Raw genomic sequence first — 26,933 nt, forward strand, 5'->3', positions numbered from 1 at the left:
CTCTGCCTAGGAAGAGCAATGCAGGCTTCCCTGGAGACCAGCTGAGTCCTACAGAATGAATACTTCTCCAGGCAAAGTAGTGGGATTGGGAATTTCAGACAGAGAAAATGGCCCATGTGAAGGTTTCTGGTTACAAAAGAAGTCAACATGGCCAGGGCAGTGTGTGTTTGTGGGAGATGAAACGACTAAAATAGACAAGAAGTCAGATCAAGAAGGACCTTGAAATGTCATTGTAATGAACTTAGGTTTTATTTTAAATAATGGAGAATTATGAGAATACTGTAGGCAGGAAATTAACATGGTCATGTTTGTGTTTGACAAGCATTCCTGCCAGAGCCCAGTTTCAGACCCAGAGTTAGAGAGGAGGTTGGAGTACAGTGAAAGAGACGTGAACTGGGAAGCCCCTCCCCCCCATGAAGGCAGGGGCAGAAAGAGCAGGAAACAGGAAATGGTGAGAAATATTCAGGAAACGGGATCTACCAAAGTATTTGGACAGTTAACAGGTGGGGGTGGGTTGATGTTCAGGTTCCTTGTTTGAGAAATTAGAAGGACAGAAGTGTTGATAATTGAGTAAGAGAGAATAATCAGGGGAATGAGGTTTTGGGGAGAAGACCGTGAGTTCAGATTTGGCTGCACAGAGATCTGAGGGACACCTGCTACCCACCGCTGCCTCACGGCCTCAGTCTCGAGTGGTTTAGTCATCGATGATGGGTGCAGGGAAGATCGAGATGGACCAAACTACAACCTTGCTGCTTACTCCAAGTGTGGTCCATGGCCCCAGCACAGGCATCACCCAAGAGCTTGTCAGAAATGTAAGAATGTCAGGTTCATTCTTGGACTCACTGATTCTGCATTTTACAAAGGCCCTCATTCCCCGCCCCCAAGGCGGGAGGGCATCTTCACTCAGGAAGAGAACCATATGGTGGCCAGGGGCTGCATCCCTATTTCCGTTTCTCTATTTTTCTGAGATCGATCTAATCTTTCACAACTTTCTTTTCTGTTTTCTACTTCATCTTTGATTCTCTTTGTGAAAAGTTCTTTGTATTCATCTTTTAAATTTTTTATTTAAAAAACTGTCCTGGGGCTCCTGGGTGGCACAGCGGTTAAGCATCTGCCTTCGGCTCAGGGCGTGATCCCGGCGTTATGGGATCGAGCCCCACATCAGGCTCCTCCGCTAGGAGCCTGCTTCTTCCTCTCCCACTCCCCCTGCTTGTGTTCCCTCTCTCACTGGCTATCTATCCCTGTCAAATAAATAAATAAAATCTTAAAAAAATAATAATAATAAAATAAATAAATAAAAATAAAAAACTGTCCTATTTTTAAGTTCAAAACCCTTTCTTATTCTAGTTTCATGGTTGTAACAGCTCCTATTATTCAAAAAATACTATAGTTGCCCTTTGAAGCTTTCTTCTGTTTACTGCATGGTCTCTGCTTTCTCGAAGCTCTTTTTCTCTTATTTGCTTGTTGGGTGTTTCTATTCTGTGGCGGAGTTTTTCCTCGAATACCTATTGATCTTTATCTGTCCATTTACATTTTAGAATAAAACATTAGAGTGGATGATAAGCTGTGTATGCACAGATGGCACTCATAACTAGTATGTTTTATCGTAGGGTGACAGAATGGCAACCTGGCCATTCACTGGGGAACCCAAATGTTCATTTTGGAAGGTATTTCTCCCCTGCGGTCATTCACTTTCTTCAGAAAACAAGTCCTCTAGTTTTCTACCTGGATGAGAAAAGTTTGTTGGAAATTTTACTGCTAAGTGTATAGACTTTATTTAGGCCTTGTTTTCCATTTTTTCTCCAAATTCTTGGAGAGTGCCTCAATACTACATTAATATAATTCTGGTAACTGTTACTTTATATACCAAGGCTCATTTTCTTTCCTATTAGCTTCCTCCAAATTCCATTATTTTATAGTCTTAATAAGCATTCATTGCAGATATTATGACATCCTTAAAATTGAGGAAAATTCAAAAGAAGTAAAGGCCATGACCTTCTGTGGTTTGCAATAAAGGTGTATGTACTTCCAGAGAGCTATAAACGCACAACATTATGAAGATGGATATGACAACATGCGACCAATATGCTGTTAAGAAACCATGTACCAAACTGAAAAAGAGGTCCCCAACCCAGTCTGGACAGACAATAGACACTGTGGCTCTGTAAGTCTAGGAGGGTCATTTTAAGGAAAGGTAGCTGGGTAAAATTGGGGGCATTGATTGAGGGCCTTAAGGGACAGGTTGAAGAATTTTGATTGGACCTGCTCTTAAATCGTGAGTGCAATAAAGCTGGTGTGGTATTTCTGGTAGGCCAGCTGAACTTACCTGGTGGAGGACTGGATCCGTGTGGGAGTGAGGAGAGGATGGAAAGGCAGAGATGCTATGGAGGAAGAATGTCAAGATTCCCACATCCTGTATCTAGCTCCCATCTCGTTTTTATAGCTCCAATCTGGCTTTGGTGCTTTCCTTGGTCTCTTTTAATTTTCACAGCAGTTTAAAAGAGAACGCTGTAGAATTAATCTGCGTTTTTCGTCGTTAATGGAAACATTGGTGAATATAATCATCCTTTATAACCTTTATGACACTGAACTCATTGTCTTTTTCAGGGACATAACATTGCTTAAAAGGTACATTTACATATGCCGGTTTTGTGATTTCCTACAAAATTTCAAGGCAATACAATATTGTTCCAATTGTCTATTCAATTTTCATGAAGGATTACATAAAATAATTATGGAAATTGGCATAAGTTTAAAACCATTCATTTGCTCATTTTACGGGAAATGCATTACCTCCTAGGCAATTAGCACAGCCACTACTGTGATGAACTGATCTCTGTGAATGCAGTGTGGTCTTTACTCAGGGAACATAATCCAGGCATTTGATCTCCATGCTCATTACGACAATGATTGCAATTATCCTTGAGCAGAATGGAAAAGAATTATGAGTTAATCATTACCATTTGAATAATTCAGGTTTGGCAGAGATTTTCCTGAGAAGGTAGATAGATGTATACATTATTGAGAGTTTGGAGGACTTTTCTGGGATTTTTTTTCAAAAATTTTTTAAAGTATGATAATCCCTGTATAAACAGGGAGAATATAATCAGAAAATTCATATTCAGAGGAAGGAATGTAATACAGGACTAGGGTTTCAGATAAGGAGCACAGGGTTGCTAAGGGCACATGTAGACACACACATACCATCTACATGTTAAGATCATGTCACAGATTCTAGAAAACAAAATATGGACTGGGGCTCTTGTGTCATTGTGGGACAGGAACTGGTCAAAGATGGGGCACACACCAGAGGAAACATAAATTGCTAGGATTAATGGCTCCGAAAGCCAGTGAGGAGACACAGAACAGCTTTCTCTACCTCCAAAAGCACTTGATACGAGGATTTCCGCACTTCCACTGGATTCATCTGAGCTTAATTTCCATGAAGCTGTGAAGCAGTGAAGTGAGGTTATCTCTGGGGAGTGCCATGGCTAAACCCTCCTGACATTTCCTTTGCAAGGTAACCTAAAAAGAACAAAATAAGTTTTCGACCTGGTGACTCCTGGAATTCCCTGAACCAGGCAATGAAGTGCAAGATTCAGACACCGTGATTCATACCACAGTTAAAGGAAAATGCCAGATTGCAGGAACACGGACTATGAGGGGCTGAGAAGTGTAGGTGCCAAACAATTGCAACTTGTAGTGGATCCCATCTTTTGAAAAGGGAGAAATGCATTTCTGTAACAATATTTTGTGTATGATGGAGGAGGAGAGCAAGTGAGGTGAGCCTGTCCCCACTGAGCAGCGGCGGGCGGGGGGGGGGGGAAGAAGAGTTTAGGCATATTTGGCACACTACAGAACTCTGCCTCTTGTACTTTTAATTGGAAAGCTACAAACAGGAGCAGCACACGAGCAGCACACAGAAGCATCTTTATCTGGCAGTGGGAGGCTTTGCTTCACTGATGTGATTTATGATGGGAGGAGTGTTTTCACAAGGCTGATGCCTTACAAAGCACCATCATTCCCAGGGGATTCGTTAATTGAAGTGCCACACAGATCTGTGGGAAGATAGAAGGTGTTGTCATCAGGGCAGGAAGAAGGATGAGATGACCTCACCTCTTGGTCTTTTTCAGTGCCCTTATTCCAAGATCTGTAAAAACCGAAGCCTTTGTCCCTTTGTACTTTTTTATACAGAAGCTTGGGCTATATTTATTATAGAAGTCCTGCTAAATCAAGCTTTGTCAACAATTCCTAGACTATGTTTATAGGAGGCATAAACAATCCCCTAGGAGTTACACACAATTCTGGTATTAAATACTTCTCCTATAAAACCTAATGTGTTTTTCTTATTTAAGTTGACTGATAGAATTATTCCAACAATTCCCCAAGTCATCAAAGACCATAATGACCCTGCTATAAAACTCAGCATGCTCATATTCAAGTCAGATTAACTGGACAATTATTTATTAGGGTACCCACCATTTGTCAGCATCTGAGAGAGGTGCTGAGCAGTCAGAACAGGGTAAGATGCAGCCTCTGTCCTGAGGGGAAACGTCTGGGGAGGAGGCTGCATTATGTGCCATCAGAATGCAAAGGAAACAGAGACTTCAAAGCTAGTTTAAAATGATCAGACTCCACGGCAGAGACTTGGAATAGAGTACTGGTTTTGAATGAAAGAATGTTTTAACGATAAAAGAAATGTAACTATGCTATCTTCAATTTGCAGAATATAAACAAGAAACTTAGAACTCAATTACTCTAATGTAACCCTTATCTATTATTTTATTCCGATTGGAATAAAATACAGATACTTACAGATGAATAATTTCAGTTATAAGCCTGGGATATACATGTATAAAATTGTCTTTTTGCACATGAACCTAATTCAATGTCACCTCCTAGTCTCCTTGACAATAACTGTATTGTTATATACAATAAAGTTATATATACTCATGTATTATTCATATACCAAATTTATATTCATATACCATAATGTTCACCCTACATAAGTGTACAATTAAATGCTTTTTAGTTTTTTCAGTTGTTCCATCATCACCACTAATCCCAGAACATTTCCATCACCTCAAAAAGAAACCCTGTACCTCTCAATTCCCCACTTCCCCCTTCCCCTGGAAATCACTAATCTACCTTGCCGATTCTGACATTTTATATAAAATGGAATTACATAATATGTCCTCTTTTGGGTCTGGCTTCTCTCACTTAGCATCGTTTCCAAGGTCCATCCACGTTTTAGCACGTGTCGGGACTTCATTCTTTTTATGGCTGAATCCAGCGTACAGATACATACACTTCCTTTACTTATTTGTCAGTTGGTAAACATAATAGTCCTTTCCACTTTTTGGCCATGATGAATACTGCTGCTGTGAACATTTCTGTACAAGTCTGTGTGTGGATATATGTTTTCAGTTCTCTTGGGCACACACCTAAGAGTGGAATTGCTGGGTCATATGGTAACTCAAGTTTTTGAGGAACTGCCAAACTGTTTTTCAAAGGGGCTGCATCATTGCATAGCATTTTGATTGGTTTCCTAATCACTTATTTCACCGTTGTCTCAGTAAAGGACATTTAATATGCTTCCAGTTTTTGTTTCATATTTTCATTTCTAAAGCCTTTTGTCCTTTTGAATTTTATCATTAGAGATTTCCCTTGTGGTTCTTGTTTGTACCATCATGTTTACTTTCAACCCACCTGCATTATTTAATTTGAAGTGAATTTCTTGTCAGTAGCATGTAATTAAAGTTTTTTCATCCACTCTGCCAATATTGTATTTTAATTAGCATATTTTCACCAATTATATTTAAAATAATTATTGATGTGGTAGAGCTTGTGTGTGTGCCATTTACTCATTTGTTTTCTGCTTGTTTCCTCCACTCCTTAGTCTTGTTTCCCTTTTCTTGCCTTCCAACTTGATTTATTTATGGTTACTTTGAGTGCATTTCTTTGTATAGTTTTTGCAGTGGTTGCTTTGGGTATTATGATATACATTTATGACTTATCACAGTCTCCTGGTATCAGCATTTTACCACTTCACAGGAAACGAAATCTCACTTGTTTAGGTCCCTTTATTTTCCCTACTTTTTAAATATCATTGTCTTGAGCATCAGAGGAAATTACAATTTTGGGTCTCAATCATCAAATGTGATTCATAAAATTCATGAGGACCATATTTATTGTATGCATCTCTAATTCTATTCTTTCCATTGTTCTTCCTTTCTGATGCTCCAAGATGACTTTTATCATTTCATTTCTGTTTGAGGAACTTCCATTAGGCATTCTTTTGCAGTAGGTTTGCTAGCAACAAATACTTTCAGTTTTGCTTCATTTGAAAATATCATTATTTCTCCTTCATTCCTGCAGGACAGTTTGGAGGAGTATAGAATTTGCAGTGAATAGTTCTTTTCTTTCAGCACTTGAAAATGTTGTGCCATCTTTTTCTGGCCCTCATGGTTTCTGATGAAAATCTGCTGTCATTTAAATTGTGTTCCCCTCTAGTAATATGCCATTTTTCTCCAGCTACTTTTGATGTCTTTTTGTTTTCATTTTCATGTTTAATTATGATGTATCTTTTGGATTTAAGTTTATCCTATTTGTGGTTCACTCAGCTTTTTGAACCCGCACAATTGTATCTTTTGCTAAATTTGAAACATTTCCATCCATTATTTCTTTGTATATTCTCCTGGCTCTATTCTTTCTTTCTCCTTTACATCTGGGTCTTCAAATACACAAATGTTAGCACTTTTGTTATTGTCCCACAGATCACTGAGGTTCATTTTCCCCCAATATTTCTTCTGTTATTCAGATTGTATAAACTCTATGGTTTATTTTCAAGTCACTGATTTAATCTTGTCATTTCTACCATACCATTCTTAAAGATTTTTTTGGTTATTATATTTTTCAGTTAAATAATCACCATTATTACTTTTTCTAAAAATTGGGATATAATGCACACACCACAATGAATTTTTTTTAACTTTTTAAAACTCTTTATGTTACCTATTTCTTTGCTGAGTCTTTCTATTTTTTGTCCCAAGAGAATTTGTGATTATTTGTAGAGGCATTTTTATGATGGCTGTTTTAAAATCCTTGTCAGATAATTCCAGTAGCTGGTTCATTTTGGTGGCATCATCAGTTGACTATCTTTTCTCAGTCAGGTTGTGATTTTCTTGGTTCTTGGTATGACAAGTAATTTTAGATTGTATCCTGGATATTTTGTCTTTTATGTTAGGAGGCTCTGAGTCTTATTTTAATCTTTTATTTTAGCAAGTAGTCACGCTGTTTATGCTTAGCCTACAGACCCTGGCCTACTTTTTGGTTTGTGGTTCCAGTGGCGGTTTAATTTTCAGATCCTTTTGGTCTGGTTGGTTTATCTGGTACTCCTGGGGTTCCATGTGGCCCTTGATGGTGGGGAGAAAGGTGTTCCCCAGGCTAGGTCACCTGGCACCTATAGAGTGGGGTAAGGAGCCTCCTGTCCATGGTGATGAAAAAGCCTTCTGGACCAGGCCTTTTGTGGTAGGATCCCCTTGACAGTGCCCTCTGGCTGTCTAGTGTTCTCAGCAAGTGAGAGGAGTCTCAGGCCTTACAGAAAAGTCAAGTGCTTCCCCTGGACACTTCTCAGTGGGAAGCCCTACATATTGCCCTTGCTGGTGGTACCAGACTCATCTGGTGTTGGTCAACAGGACTCCAGTTCCATCTGGGGTATGAATGAGCCATGTTGGGCTCCCATATCTTGTGAGGTTGGGAGTCAGGAAAGACCAAACATGGGTTGCCTTCTCCTGCTGGGTGGGAGGTTGTAAGACATTCAGCAACCATGTTCCCCTTCCAGTCTTGGGATTACCCAGCTGGTTTGTTTTCCTCTTCCCACCTTTCAGAGTCCTCTTTCTGATGCCTCTTCTATGTTTTATAGTCATACTTACCTAGAATTGATAACTGTACTTAGAAGGAGAAAAGAGAAATGAGCCTGCTCTTGTCCAGGCAAGAAGTGAGAATGCAATATTTTTAAAAATATTCCTCAAAAGCCAAAAGATCAAGCCCTATCCTAGAATTGTTTTTTAAATCATGTGTTGCAAACTTGAGTAAATTTGGCTATTCCTCTGAGTATGGAGGAAGTGGCAGTAACATAAATAGTTCTCAGGAGAGTGACTCAAAGGTACTGTTTAAATTCCACAGTGTGATGGCCTTTAGGCAGCTTCTATATTGATCCAGTATGGGGACTACAGTCACTCATTTAACAAGTATTTATCAAGGGCTCATTATGGGCCAGGTACTATTTTAGTCCCTGGAAAGGTGAAAGCAGTGGGGGAAAATAAATTAAAAATCCCTACCCTCTTGGAAGTTTACATTCTCCAAAATATGGAATGTTTTTCACTTAAAATGATTTCAAATCATAGCAACTATCCAGCTCATTGTCTAATCATCCATAGTATTGGCTTTTCAAACAGCAAACTCAACTTAAATCTACTACACAAGGACTATCACATTCCATTAGGTATTTTCAATTGTGTGCGTGTGTGTGAAATGTTTAACTGTACTTGTGTAAGGAACTAGCTGAGTAGAATAACAAGTATCTGAGTAAAAATGATATTCATGCTAGATTAAATTCAGAAGGCTGAAAATTTGTTCAATGTCCATGTTTAGCCAAGCATACAAATCTGGTTGCAAATGAGCATGTACGTCTTGAGGTTTCAAAGTGACATTTTCTGTTTTCCTAACATGAATCATTGCTCAGGGACGGCCTTCTTGGAGAGGCCACTTTATTAACAGAAGCTGATAAACGGAAATAGAGTGAGAAAGAAGGTGATGATGATCTTGGGTGATGGGGTTTAAACCTGAGAGACTGGGAGAGCATCAGTATCATGAAGAGAAAGACTGAAGTTAATCATGGGTGGAACTTATTTTTTTAAAAAATTTAAAGATTTTATTTTTGTATTTATTTATTTATTTGAGAGAGAGCAGGGGGAGGAGCAGAGGGAGAGGGACAAGCAGACTCTACACTGAGTGTGGAGCCTGACACAGGGCTCAATTACACAACCCTGAGATCACCTGAGCCAAAACCAAAAGTCGGACACCTAACTGATGGAGCCACCCAGGTGCCCCAAATGGGACTGATTTTTAAATGGAGGATGATTTACTTGTTTTCAAATATGCTAAGTCTGATGTGACAGGAAGATACTCAAGTTAAAGATGTCCCAGCATAAACTTTCTAGAATAAGACTTAAGAGAAATATTGGATCTGGAATTATCTGAGTATCCCGGGCAAAAGAAGTTGTTGGAAAGGGTGAGACCTTAAAAAAAATGGCTTGGATGGTAAAGGGTAAAGAGGACTGAGGACTGACTCTCCAGTAATGGATGAGTTCTGCACCAGACCCCCACTCTCCACTCTCTCTCTTTAGACTCTTCAGGTGATCTCATCTGATTACAGAGCCAACTTGGCTAAATAAACATGTTCCCTACTTACACTCTTACAATTTAAATCTGCACTGATATGAATAGACAAAAAGGTGCAAACAAAATAAAATACAGAGCAAATCCTTGAAGTAAACAATGGAACCGTGGTATGTACAAGCAACGAAATGAGAACATTCCAGAGCTATGAAGAAGAGTTCTACAGGAAAATTAACTTCCTATCTTCTAGTTTGGGAAAACTTCTATCTAGATTCGTATTCATAGGAAAAATAAATTTTTGAAAGCTTCAGGAATCAGGTATAGTGTACCTGAGGGAGAGCTGTGAGTGTTGGATGTAGCTGAAGAAAAGACTCAGAAAACAATTTGAGTACTTCAGGAATCAGAAGCCTGCAAAGTTCTCCGCACATGTTCATATTTATTGAACAACAGTTTGGGTCCTGGTTGCAAAAGATTTTGAAGAGCATAAGTATCTTAGTGTAAAATATTCTTAGAAGTCCTAAAGAGAGAAACAGAGACATAGAGGCTAGGAAAATAGGTTTAAAAAACAAAAAACAAAAAAAACTGAAGGTTTTTAATTTTAGTAGCAAAGTAAAGGAATGACAAAAGAAGAAAAATAGTGCTGACAAGTTGGCTGGTATAAACTGAAGTTAAGGAACATATCTAGGATTCTTACTGCCTTTTGATAAAACATGCAAAAGGACATTCCTAAATGAAGTATTATAGGCATACTGAGATATTTTGGTATGATGAACGGAGGAAGAAGAGGCTGGACTGGATGTGGATCAAAAAAATAAATGAATATCAGGAAGTTGATAGTTGTATGCAGCACACTTTGACATTAGAAGTTGAGAGGAACAGTTCTAGTATAGGCAGGTTCAAAGGCTGTCTTGAAAAATTACATAATGAGTTCAACCACAGGCTATGAGAAAACTGCTGAGACTATATGACTCTCACTCAAGTTCAAAGTCCAAAGCTATTTGTAAAGCAGTCTATAACCTGTGACCTAAAATAGTCATCGTTCCAAGCTGAGGACCAAATAATGAAAAGTTGGCCTTCTTTTCAATAACATAACCACTGGAGGAAAACACGCTTTAACTACTTTGTCTATATGTGCTCAAAGTTAGATCCTTATTATGCTAATTTGGCTTATTTGGGAACCTCCTGATTCTAAATTCTGATTTTATTTTATTTTTTAAGATTTTATTTATTGAGAGACAGAGAGCAAGAGCAGGGGGAGGAGCACAGCGAGAGGGAGAAGCACACTCCCCACTGAGCAGGGAGCCAGACACGGGGCTTGATCCCGAGACCCGGGGATCATGACCTGAGCCGAAGGCAGATGCGTAACTATCTGAGCCATCCAGGCGCCCCTAAATTCTAATTTTAAACTATAAAGTTACCTCCCTCCCCAAAAAAAGGCACCCAGAGCCACTTCAGTTTGGATGCATCTGTCAGTATATGCTTGAGGTTGGACCGACACAGTGTTGCTTCTTCATTCTGCACTGCTATCACTGGAATTAACAGGCTTATGGGTCCTTAGCATCATTTCTCTATCCTCAGAAACCTCCAGTTCAATAACTTCTGACCTGAACCATCTTGAGATTGAACCAGAAGACAGATTGGGGTTTTTGTTAAGGAATCCTACCCACTACCCACAATTTTTAAAAAAGTGTTGTGTAGTCCTGACTTACACAACTTCCACTCCCGGTTCTGTCCCTTGAAAAGACTCTAATCTTGAGAAGGGGAGCAAGTGGGCTAGTAGTCTTAGGTATTTTCTCACTTTTTATGGGCACTGCCCATGGTGCACGTCTGATTGAAGAGCCAAAACGAAACATGCAGGGTGCGCTGAAGGTCAACTGATCCCATAGTAACAGGGTGACCCGTGCCCTCCCTGCTGTCACTTGGCTCTACTGCCCCTTAAGACTATGAAGCTCCAGCTCCCTCTAGTATGATGACTACCCATCTCCTCCTCAAAAAAATTTTCCAGTATGATTCATCTTGTTTGTATTAATTCATTTGGTTATCTCTGGTTCATTGTTTCTGGATCCAAAAAAGCTGCTAAAAGTATGAGGCAGGGTAATAACTTAAAATTATTTGGCAAGCAATTTGAAAGAGCACCAAAAGAAGTAATAAAAAAAGGAGGATAAAAAATCAGTTTACTGCTAGAAATGGCAAAGATTTCATTGCATATAGTTCTTTATAGAAGAAGAGGTTATAGTTTCCAAAATATCGCATAAATTAACAGTAAGTCCAAACATCAGAAAACAGGATTTCTAGAACAAATGTTAGGCATACTTATTACCAATAACATAGGGTAGGCATTCAATAAAATAACACTTTTAAGATTAATTTTGCATGTACATATAACCTATAAAAATCACACTGTTAAATATATCTTCATTAAGGTGTGAGTTTTATGCTTGCTACTTTTTTATTTTCAAAGGCAAGAATCATCATATCCCCATGAATATATTTCAATAATTTAAAAAATTCACAAAGCAATATTCTGTCTTCTAGTTAGGAAGAAAACACTCTACAGGGCTTTCCTGGGTTTATAGTTGGTGCGCTGGACTCAACACTTATTTTGTGTAACATTGCTCAATGGGCATAGGACACTATAATTATAGCTTAATCATAGTAAAACTCTGAAGCTTTTTATTAGTAAGATTCTTTCAGCAGTGAAGAGAACCTAGTGAAAGTGTGCCAAAGTAATTTCAGATTGTTGTATACTGAAATTTATGAGACTTAAAATAAGGTTTGTCGTTAAACACCATACACAAAATGTAGATGTGATCATTGATACATATATGGCCTATAACTTCCCTATATCCATATTTATCTATGAGATTTTCTGAAAAAAATGGTGGTGGGGAATGATTGTGTTTTTTGTTAAGTTGTAGTAAAATGTATGTAACATAAAACTTGCCCTTTTAACGACTGTTAAGTACACAGTTCAGTGGCATTAAGCACATTTACACTGCTGTGCAACCATCACCACCATCTATCCCCAGAACTTTTGCACCACCCCAAACAGAAACTCTGTACCCAGTAAACACAAACTCCCATTCCCCAGGTGCCCCAAGCCCTGGTAATGCCTCGTCTACTTTCTGTCTCTATGAACCTGATGCTTTCACATACCCCATATAAGCAGAATTATAGAAAATTTGTCCTCTCGTGTCTGGCTTATTTCACCAACCATAATATCCTCAAGGATCATCTATGTTGTTGTATGTGTCAGAACTTCTTTCCTCTCATGGTTCAATAATATTCCACTGGATGTATACACCACGTTTTGTTTATCCATTCATCCACTGATGGACACTTTGATTGTTTCCATTCTTTGGCCATTGTGAATAATGCTGAACATTAGTGTACAAATATCTGTTCAAGTCCTTATTTTCAATCCTTTTGGGTAAATACCCAGAAGTGGAATTGCCGGACCATATGGTAATTGTGTGTTTATTTTTTTTTAAAGGAATCATCATCTATTTTCTGCAGTGGCTGCACCATTTTATATTTCCACCAGCAGTGAACAGAGTTCCAATTCCTCCACATCAAAATGATTATCTTTTAAGAATAAAAATATCATTTTTATTTTGTGATACAACTGTCTGGTCTTATTTCAATTTTCTTCTTCTTGTCACTTGCTTTTGTCACTGAAATCAAAACCACAGGATTTATGATACAAGACAGTGATGAGAAACCCTAATTCCAAGAAGCCTACTGAGAGAGAAAGAGAAAGTTTAAAAAGCTAATTCACAGAACAGTCATATAAATTAGGGTCAGAGGGCAGAGTTTCCTCCCTAAAATCTGAATGTCATGCTACATCCTTAGAACATAATGGAAAATTTAACTTCTAAGAAGAAGCGGGAAGGAAGACAAAAGCAAGCTCTCATGATAGCAAACTGAAGGAAAGTTATTTACAAATGAAGAAGGGACAATGAAGATTCCTGGTTCAGATGCAGGTAGAATTAAAGATAATCAGATAATGTATACCTACATCTTCTGTAGCTTCCAATGGAGAGGTAATCAAGAATTTAGGATTATTTTTCTGACATTTTCTTCAGACTGTTGTATAACGCTGAATGACCATAATTTGTTTTAAAATATTATATGCATTTGTTTAGATACAATTAAGAAATGTTTAAAGGATTGGAATTAAGTAAAACAGTCAATGTTTGAAACAGGCCAGAATTAGAATCATCGTTTTAGAATGAGGAATTAATCATCTAACAAAAAAATGATAGGATTCATAAAGCAATTTGTTTAATTCACATTTAAAAACATAATTATCTCAGGTTCACTATACTATGCCTGTCACAACACTTCATAAAATACTCATGTAGACATTCAAACTCCAAGGTTCCTAAATTTGTTGATACCATAATATTAAAAAGAGAACATTTTACATGTATATTTAGCAATTTCGTATGAAAATATATTCTCCTAAAGCATAATAATAATTTCTGCTTTACAAAATACAGTAATACAAATTTAGGGAAAAAAACTGGCATTTCTATGATAAATCCAAATTTCTTTTTAAAGAGATAAAAATAGTTTAGTTGAATTTCATCAGAATCAACTCAAAATAGAATTTCAGAATTACCATCTGGATATGAAGAAATAATGTGACCATCTCTCAGAGTCATTTTTAAATTAGTCGTATAGGATTTTGATTAGTTTAGCTACAACACGCACATTGAGACTGTTTCCAAGTAGACGATAACGCTGTTTCACTGTTATCTTCTCAGGAAATCCTAGAAAAGAGAGATAACAATTTACAATACATTCATTTAAAATATCAACTTCCAGAGATAAAAGGATGATGTATCCTTTAGTAAGAACACAGTGGTTGGGGGCGCCTGGGTGGCACAGCGGTTAAGCATCTGCCTTCGGCTCAGGGCGTGATCCCGGCGTTCTGGGATCGAGCCCCCACATCGGGCTCCTCTGCTATGAGCCTGTTTCTTCCTCTCCCACTCCCCCTGCTTGTGTTCCCTCTCTCGCTGGCTGTCTCTATCTCTGTCGAATAAATAAATAAAATCTTAAAAAAAAAAAAAAGAACACAGTGGTCGTTCACATAAATAAGTCCCTAAGATTTCCATGAAATTCAATTAACAAATGAAAATCTAAAGCCAAAAACACAAGATTACATTGCCTATACAATGTGACATTATATCACATATTATGCTCAGTATACACATAAGTACACCCATAACAGCCACAAAACTCATCAAAATCTGAATTGTAAAGCACTTTAGGAAAAGTAGTGGCTACCATTATTTCACGGTTGTTTTCCTTTACTTAATAACAGCTTTATGGAGATAAAATTCACCCTTTTAAAATGTACAATTCTGTTGTTTTTAGAATAGAGTTGTGCATACATCTCCACTATTTAATTCCAGAACATTTTTATTACCTCAAAAAGAAAGCTGGCCCACAGCTAACATCATACTTGAAAGTAAAAGGTTAAAAATTTTCCTCTAAGATCAGGAACAAGACAAGGATGCCCACTCTTGCCACTTTTATTCAACATAGTATTGGAAGTCTGATCCAGAGCAATTAGGCAAAGAAAGAGATAACAGGCATCCAAAGTAGAAACGAAAAAGCAAAACTGACAATTTGTTGATGACATGGTTTTGAAGTTTCAGGATATAAAATCAATATACAAAGATCTGTTGTGTTTCTACATACTGACAACAAACTATCAGAAAGAGAAATTAAGAAAACAATCCCATTTACAATTCTACCAAGATGAATAAAATATCTAGGAATAAATTTAATCAAGGAGCTAAAAGATCTATACACTAAAAACTGCAAGACGCTAATGAAAGAAATGAAAGAAGACACAGATGGAAAGATAGTGTGTGCTAGTGGATTGGAAGAATGATTAGTAAAATGTCCACTACCCAAAGCAGTCTACATATTCAAGGCAATACCTATCAACATTCCAATGGCATTTTTGACAGAAGTGAAATACACAATCCTAGAATTCATATGGATTCACAAAGGACCCTAAAAAGTCAAGGCAATTCTGTGAAAGAACAAAGCTGGAAGTTCTGCTCTGATACAGAAAAATTAACTCAAAATGGCTTAAAGACGAGAATGTAAGACCTGAAACCATCAACTCCTAAAGGAAAACACAGGCAGTGAAATAAGCTCCTTCACATCAGTCTTGGCGACAATTTTTTGGATCTGACTCCAAAGGCAAAGGCAAAAAAAGTAAAAATAAACAAGTGGGCCTACATTAAACTAAAAAGCTTTTGCACAACAAAGCAAAGAAAATTATCAACAAACTAAAAACACAATCTACTGAATGGGAGAAAATATTTGCAAATCATGTATCTGATAAGGGATTAACACACAAAATATATTGAGGGAATGTATATTGGTGCAGCCACTATGGAAAATAGTATGAAGGTTCCCCAACAAATTAAAAATAGAACTACCGTATGAGCCAGTAATTTCACTTCTGGGTATTCATTGGCTAAAAATGAAAACATTAATTTGAAAAGATATATTCACACCACATTCATTGAAGCTTATTTATAATAGCCAAGATATGAAAACAACCTACATACACACACACACACACACACACACACACACACACACACAAACAGTATTCAGTCATAAAAAAGAATGAAATCTGGCCATTTGCAACAATACAGATGGACCTTGAGGGCATTATACTATGTGAAGTAAGTCAGAGCAAAAAGGACAAATACTCAATGATCTCACTTTATGTGGAATCTAAGAAGCAAAGCAACATGATGTACCAATACTCCCTCATCTTTATAGCTAAACATTATTCTACTGCGTGCATGTACCACACTTTATTTATCCATTTATCCACTGATAGACATTGGTTTGTCTCTACGTTTCAATTATGAATAATGCTGTTATAAACATTATGTACACATTTTTGTGGGGACATGTTTTCAGCTCTCTTGGATATATGCCTAGCGGTGAAAATGCTGACTTACACAGAAACTCCACATCTAACATTTGAGGAACTCCCAAACTGTTCTCCAAAGTAGCTGCATCATTTTATATTCCCACCATCAACGCATAAGGGATCTGATTTCTCCACACCTTTGTCAACACTGTTATTGTTTGTCTTTTTGTGACGTGGTATCTTCTTATGGTTTTGATTTACATTTCCCTAATAACTGCAGACATCTTTTCATGTGCTTACTGGACATTTATCTATATTCTTCGAAAAATATCTATTCAAATCCTTCACCCATTTTTAATTGAATCATTTTTCTTTTTATTGTTNGGTTAAGTAAGTTGCGGGTTAGGAAGGTAGGGTTTGAAGCCGGCTTTTCTTTCTTTTTTTTTTTTTTTAAATTTTTTTTTTAATTTCTTTATTCAACAGAGATAGAGACAGCCAGCGAGAGAGGGAACACAAGCAGGGGGAGTGGGAGAGGAAGAAGCAGGCTCACAGCAGAGGAGCCTGATGTGGGGCTCGATCCCACAACGCCGGGATCACGCCCTGAGCCGAAGGCAGACGCTTAACCGCTGTGCCACCCAGGCGCCCCACAGTTGTTTTTTATATTGTTTCCACAAATGCACTTTCTCATATTGGACTTTCATTTGCTATATTCTTTTTCCAAACAAAATGGTCCACAGATACAAAATTTGCTAGAACAAAGCCTTGCAAGTAGCAACATGAAAGACTGTCCATGAAGTATACACTATAAGGTTAGTTACAATTTTCATATTCCGTATCCTCTGGCATAGCAATTAAATAAAGGAAAAGCAATTTATATAATAAAATGAAGGAAATAATTAAAAAGTATATAGAAAAGCAAATTATATATATTTTTGAGGACCAGAAGGAAGAGTTGATTATGATAAAGTTGCTTCATCAACACTTGACATTATACTTACTGCAATAAAATAAGTGATTACATAATAAAATTATATTTGCAATTGAGCAAGATCATAAAATCGCTATTATAAAGATAATATGTCTTAGGCAAGCACATTAGTCATCTAAAAAATTATTTCATTCAAATTATCCAGAGATACAAATAGATCTCAGAATTTTAGAATATTCCAGGTACGACCTTTTGTAATATTATGATTACATCACAGCGTAAGAAAGGTTTGAAAGCAAACAAGTCAGATTTGTAAAAATTATATATATATATATATATATATATATATATATATATATATGTATATATATATGGGGGTGCTTGTGTATTTTACATACAGATATAACTTTTAAATTAAAAGGTGACTTTTTAAAAACTTAGGTACATTAAAAAAATAATAATCTTCAAAAACAAAGAAACATAGCATTAACAAGGTCAAGATAACAGCTTTCATTCTGTAAGTGTAGGTTAGTGGCCTCTTCCAAAGCTTGCTATCTCATGAATGCATGCCACTAGCCACAAAAAGAACCAGCACAAAACGTATGAAAGAGTCGATGCAAATCCATCGTTGACAGTGGACAAGCAGCTCAAACAATGCCCATTCCAGATTCAAAGTCAATCATGTTGGAAGCACACATAAAGGACAGTCTGTCACAGTGCTGTTCAGTGTTATTAGTCAGGCCTGATTATACAAATATATCACATATTTTAAAAGAAGGTTAAGGAAGTAAAAAGGCTTTCATGTATGTATTATACATATATTTTCAGAGAGCTGTGAAAAATCTTAATTTACCTATGTAAAATTTTTAAATGATAAAAAAAACTATTTATGAAGTAAACGCTATGAAAGCAAATAAATGTCCATGATTTTTAAAAATAAAAGCTCACATTTGAATTTTATATTGTGTGTCAGATAGCGCGTAAGCATTTATGTTAACTCACTTAACAGTAACAGCGACCCTATGAAGTTGGTGCTGTGATTACCCCCATACTACAGAGGTACAAACTAAAGCAGAGGGGTTAAGATGCTGCTAGGATTCAAACTCGCTCAGTCTGACTCTGGGGCCCATGCTAAGTGTCAGTATTTCTGCAGTGACTACTACTGCTTAAAGAAATAAGCACTCAAAACATAGGAATTAGTAATTAGATAGTAACTCTCTTCTCTCTTTAGTGCTATGGAAAGTACGTTTGATTGTTCTTCCAAAAAAAAAAAAATAGTAAGCAAAGAGGCAGACTGGGAATTAAATTCCTGAGTCCAACTCTCAGCTCTTTATTTGTTTTATGATGTTCTCACTCATTTTGTGACATAGACTAAGACAAGGAAAGTTTGTGTTTTTCTTAAGTAACACTCCCCAGGATATTTGTGACTGAATGAGATCACCAAGAAAAAGGCAGAGAGTTACAAAATAAACCTGGTTGCTGAGACTACAGAGAACCAAATACCAAGAGGACAGTCAAATTATACAGTTTATTCCCAATGTACAGAAGGATATGTTCCAAAACCTCATCTGTAAATCCATTATTTAGAATTTAAAACATGATCTATTTAACCCATTTTCTGCTTCCAAAATAGTACTGTATTAATATTACAACAATATTGGATTTAGAAAAGTTTGGCCTTTTCTGCATTCAAACCCCCAGAGTTATCAAAAATATATTTCCTCTTTGCGTAGTCCTGGAAGCACATTAGAAGGTCTGTCTTTCCCCGTCACCACGAGCCAGGTACTGGCCACACAGCCACCCCAGCCTACGAAACTGATAGCAATCAGTACCACGGAGAGCACAGGCGCCAGGAAGGAGAGATCAGGGATGGGGCAGGGCGCTCTACAAGGCAAGGGCAATGTGTCCAATCTCTTAAGGGCAACAATCCCTGGATTTCCTGGACTGCAAAGGAGTTAGGACTGAGTCTTTCTCACTCTGCAACTGCATCTTCATTTTTGCTCTTGAGATTCCCTGCCTCAGACTCCATAATCTTTTGTCCATTCTGGCATATGTGCTCCTGAGTCACCCTTTCTTTCCATTAGGAAAACTTTCTTAGACCACCTCTCCACATTCTCTTTTCTCCACTTATAGGGAGGACAAAAGGTGCATAACTGTTAAGTATGTGTCTCTGAAGAGAATAAATACAAATACACTCACCACCAAAAAAATAAATTAATTCCTCTACAATCTTTTAATTTCTTCATAAAAAGGATAATTCTAAGTATTCTTTTACAAGACCTAGTGTGGGATTATTAGAACACGACTTCTGGAATCAAGAAAATAAAGCTGGAGACAGACATGCTAATAAAAACCATTGTGGGGAGAGGTGAGAAATGGCAGATTTGGCCCTTCCTCCCTGAAAACAACTTGGGACCATTACTGGAGTAAAGGGAGAGAGCATGGAGGCTGAAGGGAATGGACTTAGGTTAAAAACAAAAGCAGAAAGATGAGGAAAGGAAAATGTCAAAAATGGCATGATCAGGAAAGGAAGAAGGTTTCTTACATCCATCTGTCTGGGCTAGGGTTTATTCATAAAATACACCGATGAGTCACTACTGAACTCTAGGACCTTTAATAAATGAAAGCTGGGGTCTGTATGTACCCCACATACCGAACTCTGAAGGAAATCCAAGGAGATTTGCTATTTCTTTAGGAGTGAAATATCGAAGTTTAAGCATTAACAATTTTGCTATCTTTTCTTCTTGTGACAAATTGGTAAGGGATTTGTAGATATCCTCAATCTGTAAGAAAACAGCCAAGATAACTGATAAAGTAGAGAGCAAGTAGATTTGTTAAGTTAAGATCATCTCTTGTGAGATATTTTAAAAGGATGAACATAATAGTGTGCTGTAATACCCGGTAGCAAAATGCACAGGGCAAAATGTCTCTTGCAATGAATTCTATAATTGGCTCGTCAATGGCAAATTTACTTTGAAAATGAAACGTTAAAGCCTAATGTTGAACAAATCAGGAAACTTTCAGTTTACCTGTCATTTTTGATCCTTCAAAAATTAAATCATAAGAAATAAACAATGGCAATATGACATAAAAGAAATACAGTGAAAGATACAAAAAAGAAATCTGATCAACAAATGAAATCTTTACAATGCTAACGAGTACATCATTAAAATGTTTACTGTTTTGATCAATTTCATCAAATTATTTTCTTAAAATGATAAAATACATTTGGTAAATATAAATTCTCAAATCCGTTTGCCCCTAACAGGATTTTTATCATGGGTAAATTTTACTAATGGTAAGAGTTTAATTCAGTATAAAAGAAGATAACATGATTTCTCTTAAAAATTATTCAAAAGTATAAAATATTTTTGTAGCCTATCAAGCTTGTTTTCAACTATGATGCATGAAGAGTTTACAATTAAAGTATTAATCAAGAGGCTTGCTAAAATGTAGATTTCTTCCCCTGAAAGGCAGTTTTATAGTGTGTGACCCAAAGGAATATTAAGATATTAGTGCATAATTTTAAAGAACATTAACAACTGTATGCTGCATTTCAATTTACTCCTTGTGCAATAAAAAGAATACCAAAGGTGAAAATAAGAAAAGAGAAAGTGAAACATAAAATATTCTTCATACATAAACTAATCTAGCAACAAGAAACAAAAAGATTTATTCTACGGTAAAGAATTATATATATTACATTATGTATAATATATGTATATATGAGTAATATGTATATTCATTCCCAATTAAACATGTAAAATTATTTTAATACTCTCAAATTTTAAGTATTAAATAGATTTACTTAAAATAATTTTCAAATATTTTAGTTCTAAAGCATATACAATACCTGCACATCCTCAGTCGTCTGTAACACAGATCCTGTCCCTTCTATGTAGCTTCCATAACTGAAACATTAACACGGGTATTATGCAGCATCTAATGTATTTGTTAATGTGAAATTTCTTAAATATTTCTTGAATGAATTAATCAATCTACATAGTTACATCCTTCTGAAATAGTCTGAAACACATAAATGTGCTCTGTAAGTGAAAAATTCCTGGGTGAAAGACATAAGATCATTCTATTCAAACTACTCAGACACTAAACTTGGCATAGTGTTTTGAGTTGTGTAAAAACCACTTTGAATTATGCATTATTAATTATCATTATTTTGGATTATCAGTTTCTTAATGTTCATCACTAGAAAGCATGCATTTATTAGGACCTTATATCCAAATGCTATTCAATATCGGCATCCCTGCCACATTAAACCAAATGTTATGTAAGTGAAAACAAACTGCTACTATTTTTTATAATGCCTGAAACATCATTTCTCCTCATGAACTGAACAGCCCACTCTCCAGTACTGTGACAAACACAGGCCCACTGAACATGCGTCTGCCTCTTACTGTGACACGGTGTTTTCACTCTTCTTTATACAACAAAGAGACCGTTGTATAAAAAACGGTACTAAAAGTATAAAAAGCTACAGAAATACAAGGTATTAGTAATATTTCTTCCCCTAAGATCACTGCCAAGCTAGCTGTTCAACGTACTATCACAATTTTTTTCCCAAACAGATCAATTTAAAATATAAAGACACACCAGGGAAAAGTACTTTTGCAAATCTGTTTTCTTGTGTGTGTGTGTGTGTGTGTGTGTGTGTGTGTGTGTATGCATGTTTATATTATCTACACTAAAACAGACTTTTATAGTAAGGCTTCCTTTATACCATCTTTATAATTACAAAAGAATTTCAAGGTTGTTTTTTATTACCAAACTGATAAGTCTTGTCTTATCATCCTTGGAAACAGACAACAGCTGAGTCAAGTCTTTTAAGGCAATGCAAAGTAATAAACCAGTTGCCCTGGAAGTACAAGATAAAATCAGAATAAATCTGGTAAGGTTGTATCGGGACACAGCGTGCATGAAAGCTAACTAGTAGGTGAAAAGAGAAAGCTTCAAGTTCCAAACAGTACACTTACTCATCAAATGAGGTTGAGTGGCATTAACAAAGCAGAGACAGGGAATCTTTCATAAAATTTTCTGGAGAGGCCTAATTTTCCCCTTCTTTGTAGGTTTTAAAAAATTGATGAAAAACATATTAACATTCAAAAAATAACCCAAAGGTAACCAATAAGAGATATATTATACCAAGATAATGGAAAAGTTCTTTATGTACTCATAAGTAATAATGCCTAGTGTATATTGTGTAATGAAAAAAGCACATAAAAGATACAGTGTATTACCATTTACTTAAAAAGTGGGGTAAAAAATACATGTATATTTAAATACACCCTCATACATAACACCTTCGGAAGATTAGACAGTAAATTGAAATTTCTGGTCGCATGTAAGGAGGAAAATTGGATGAGTAAGAGATAAACAGGGAAGGAGTCTCACAATCTTTGTACCTTCAAATTTTGAACCATAAAAATATATTACTTATTTTAAAAAACTGAATAAAATTTAAATATGCTTTAATGGGCACCAGATGATTTAACTTTATTTCTTGATATTAAAATTTAATTTCTTCTTATACATTGATCATGAGAGTGAACATAAATTTTTGAGGTCTGGTGTGCCATGAAAAGAAAGGTGTTAAAAAGTAGCCATTCGGTATCTACAGAAACCATGTTTCCACCAAGGGTAATTAAGCTCTTATGAAGGTCACCAAACAAACGGCATTGTGTTTTATGAGCACTTTTGTGGGTTGTGCACATAATGTTCTGCCAGAAGGAATTTTCACTCGTGCATTCTATTGGAACACGAAAGCAGGCAATTAAGGGCAAAAAAAAAAAAAAAAAAAAAAAAAAAAATATTNATCATTCCGGCAGAAACATTTTGTAAAATGCTCCTTGTTTTGAGAAGAACTGAAAGAAACAATAGGCATAAAAACCTGTCTATTTTGAATATCCCATTTAAAGAGTCTTTCTTTAAAACCTACCCTTTGGTAAAGCATGTGGACCTTCTGCAAGTGGGCTTAACAATGTCTAACAAAAGAGCGTATCGCAGCAATGATTTTGGCGGTAAAAAATACTGATTCACGTCAACATCATCTTCAAGAAAATCTTTTAGCATTTGCACAGAGAGATCACTGTCCTGGTGAAGTTTCCGGTCGATTTCTTCTACAGTTTCAAGCTTAAAAAGAATGGCCTCTTTTCCAGAACATTGTCTGCTCTTATCAAAGCAAATATTTGGTTCAATTTTCTCTCTTTCAATTTTATTTTCTCCATCTATTGTATTTCTTTCTGGATGTTCAGATTCAATTTTGGGGAACTCCATCAGTACCTGGCATTAAGTGAAAATACATAGCCTGTAAAAGCTTTATTAAAAATAAATAACAAATTAATAATGTATAGTCAACATTATGCAAAAAATGCCTTTAGCCTTTATAGAGTTGTCATTAAAAACACAGGAATTGTGATTTACTTGTATGTATACAAATTATTATAAGTTTTTCATCATATAGCTATAGTGTCATCAGGCTACAACTGATTTATTTCATGGAATTACTGCTTGCTATATTTATTAATAAAAACATTCCACAAAGCAATAGGAAATATGCTGAATATAGATATAGAATCATATTTTTAAAAGAACTTTAGAAAGCAACATTAGTTATGGAATGAATAAGTCATGGGAACAAAAGGCACAGCATTAAAAAAAAGAAAAGAAAAGAAACATTAACATTTCCAGAAAATGTTCATTGGATCAAAGTTTGCCATACTCCTTCACTAAAAAAGAAAAACTGGAACACACCCATGATCTAAAGGAAAACTAGTAATTAAAAAAGGGAAAGCACTTTTTCCCCTGAAAGGTTATTTCTACTCGTTGAATCCCATAGGAAAACCTTGTTTCTGCAAAACATGTAACCATAACGTCCTATGTTGTAAAAGAAAATCAGTTCCAGGAATTTTTAATGCTGATGTCTTTGTTAATACAGTTTATAACATTATTTTTGGAATTGATCACTATAGAAGAAGAGATGTATTGGTATTGTAGGGCAGGGGATCCAAATGACATGATTGACCCCCTATTAGTAGGACTTGACTTTTGAGTTCTTACCTGTGACTATTAAGGAGAACTTCACCGAACCACTAAAAGTCTGTTTTCCACAACAGTTTTGATGGAAAGATGCACAGCTACTTGCGTAATTAGAGAACCTATCTATAGAAATTGAACATTTTATCCTAGCCTGTACTAATCACTATATTTTAGTCAATTAAGGCTAAAGAGCACTGACTTCAAAGAAAATGCAACCAGGGTGTTAAAATAGTGTTAAGCCATTGTTAGGACAGTGTAATTGAATTTTATCAAAAACAATCAATGGCTTCTACTGGGGGTAAAATGACAGATACAAAATAGTCAATGGTCAAAAGGGAAATGATAGGGGAAAAGGAGGATAACAGCACTGATGATAGTTTTTTTAAACTTTCAACATATTTTTTTCTAATAATGGAAGAAAAGTTTTTTGTCTTGTTTAAAACAATAAAAACAGTACCAGGAAAGGAAAAAGCCCTAGGAAATAGACCTAGGTCATGGTCTATATAATAGGCTCAGTAGGACACATAGAAGCTTCCACAAAGTAGTTCTTGAAATAAATTAGATGACTGAGGTATACTTACAGTAGATTAATAATAATAATAATAATAATAATAATAATAATAATACCTGACCAGGGACTTGAAAAGGTAATGGTTCTGACTGAAGCTTTGCAATAAGAAAATATCGTAGCCTTGAATTTGGAATGCCAAGCTGGAGTAAAGCAGAGCAGTTAGTTACTATAAGGAAATTAAAGAGATCAGTATCAGCTATTGCACCTAACAAAAAACCTCATACAGGTATCCATTTAGTTTCTGCCAGAAAAAATTCTGTTATTGATATGTGGAAGAGTGTGTAGCAAATTCTTAAACCTTTTAAATTGGTGCTCTGTACCTTCATTTGAATGAACAGAGATTGAATCTGATGAGTCATGTCTTTGAGTCACTTTCATTTTCTATTTCCCAGATAAGAAGTTATATAGACATTCTCACATTCATTATTAATAATGATCATAAAAAATAAAACTCAAATATAACTACTGGCTATTTATTGCCTCACTTTATTAAAAAAGGAGGATGCACTAAATTTTAAAAGTTAGAAAGCAATAAATATGAAATAAACTTAATGAGATCAGACATAATGCCAATTTCCATAGTACATGCACATCTAATTTTTGAAATGGATTTTCTTTTAATTTCAGGGCAAATAACTGTATAATAGGCTAAAGATAATAAGAGGCTAACAAACACAATGATAAAAGAAAAAGCAGATAGTGATACTTGTAATATAAAAGATCTTCCAAATATAACCACTTACTTCAATTTCATATTCATGAAATATAAGCAATGTTTGCATTTTAATTTAGTTTAAATTTAATTTTAATTCCAGTATAGTTAACATACAGTGCTATACTAGTTTCAGGTGTAGAATTTAGTTATCTGTCACATACAACACCCCGTGCTCATCACAAGGACACTCCTTAATCCCCATCCCCTGTTTAACCCATCCCCCACCCCCCTGGTAACCATCAGTTTGTTCTCTATAGTTAAGAGTCTGTTTCTTGGTTTGTCTCTCTCTTTTTTTTCTTTGCTCATTTGTTTTCTTTCTTAAATTCCACATATTAGTAAAATCATATGATATTTGTCTTTCTCTAACTGACCTATTTTTCTTAGCATTATACCCTCTAGCTCCATCCATGTCATTGCAAATGGCAAGATTTCACAGTGTTTGCATTTTTAATGGTATGTCCCAAAAAAACTGATTAGAAAACTATCACATGTTCATTTTGTTTACCATTTTGGATGATTTTGAAGCATTTCCAAATCAGGAAATACCAAATGTCACAGATTTTCAAAATATACTATCCTTTATTTTCTGTGTGAAAAGAAACTTATATTCTTGGGACCCCTGGGTGACACAGTCTAAGTGTCTGAGTTCAGCTTAGGTCATGATCCCAGCGTCCCAGCCCCATGTGAGGCTCCTTGCTCAGCAGAGAGCCTGCTTCTCCCTCTGCCTGCCCTCCCCCCTGCTTATGCTCTCTCTCTCTGTTAAATAAATCAAAACTTTAAAAAAAAAAAAAAAGAAATGTATATACTCTCTTCAAGCTACATATTTTCCATAAAATATGTATAAATAAATCTATATGCCTGTACAATATTCTTTATAAAGTAAGGCCCATGCCTGAACAATTTCAAGATTTAAGTATAATATTCAAAACAGAGCTATTCTTTTTATTGAGTCAAATTCCCTTTAGGAAAATTTATAGAAAAGTTGGTAACTGTGGTACCTACAGAGGTTGGAGATAATAGAAATTCTTGGTACTGAAAACCGCAATTTTCTAATGTTTGTATTAACAGGTCTCTGAAAAAAAAGAATAAGAGAAAAAAGAAAAGCTTTCACCCTGTAGTTGGAAATAGGGTTCTTATATAAAAAATTATACATAAAACTTCATTTTATGTGAAAACTGTATCTCCACCCAAGTTGTTTCGAAAGTGAATGATCCTAGTACGAAAAATTGTGAATGATCTTAATTATTAAGTCCAGTATCTGAGAAATTATATTTCTCAAAAAAAGATAGAGATGATTTCTATTATAAATAAATAAAGCTGCCACACAATTTATCCCAACAGGGCTACATTC

The 26,933-nt window shown here is 35.8% G+C and overlaps 1 protein-coding gene across 12 annotated transcripts in view; it reads right to left on the reverse strand.

Annotated features, from left to right (window-relative positions):
- Positions 1 to 2,774: 2,774 nt before the first annotated feature.
- Positions 2,775 to 26,933, reverse strand: part of TRDMT1 (tRNA aspartic acid methyltransferase 1) — an 84,198-nt gene continuing 60,039 nt past the window's right edge. For 7 of the 12 annotated variants that reach the window (XM_034643557.1, XM_034643556.1, XM_034643554.1 and 4 more), the window contains 6 exons: positions 26,585 to 26,654; positions 24,924 to 25,007; positions 23,197 to 23,540; positions 21,097 to 21,154; positions 19,897 to 20,026; positions 13,665 to 14,177 (listed from right to left, as the gene is read on the reverse strand). In XM_034643557.1, the coding sequence (XP_034499448.1) occupies positions 14,077 to 14,177; positions 19,897 to 20,026; positions 21,097 to 21,154; positions 23,197 to 23,540; positions 24,924 to 25,007; positions 26,585 to 26,654 (787 nt within the window). In that variant the 3' untranslated portion in view covers positions 13,665 to 14,076. Of the gene's footprint in view, positions 2,922 to 3,379; positions 3,526 to 13,016; positions 13,077 to 13,664; positions 14,178 to 19,896; positions 20,027 to 21,096; positions 21,270 to 22,025; positions 22,117 to 23,196; positions 23,541 to 24,923; positions 25,008 to 26,584; positions 26,655 to 26,933 lie in introns of those variants that run through there. The other 5 variants (XR_004620656.1, XR_002142551.2, XM_019799042.2 and 2 more) reach the window with 5 other exon arrangements.

The sequence above is a fragment of the Ailuropoda melanoleuca genome, chromosome 15 (assembly GCF_002007445.2).
Source record: "Ailuropoda melanoleuca isolate Jingjing chromosome 15, ASM200744v2, whole genome shotgun sequence".
NCBI lineage: Eukaryota > Metazoa > Chordata > Mammalia > Carnivora > Ursidae > Ailuropoda > Ailuropoda melanoleuca.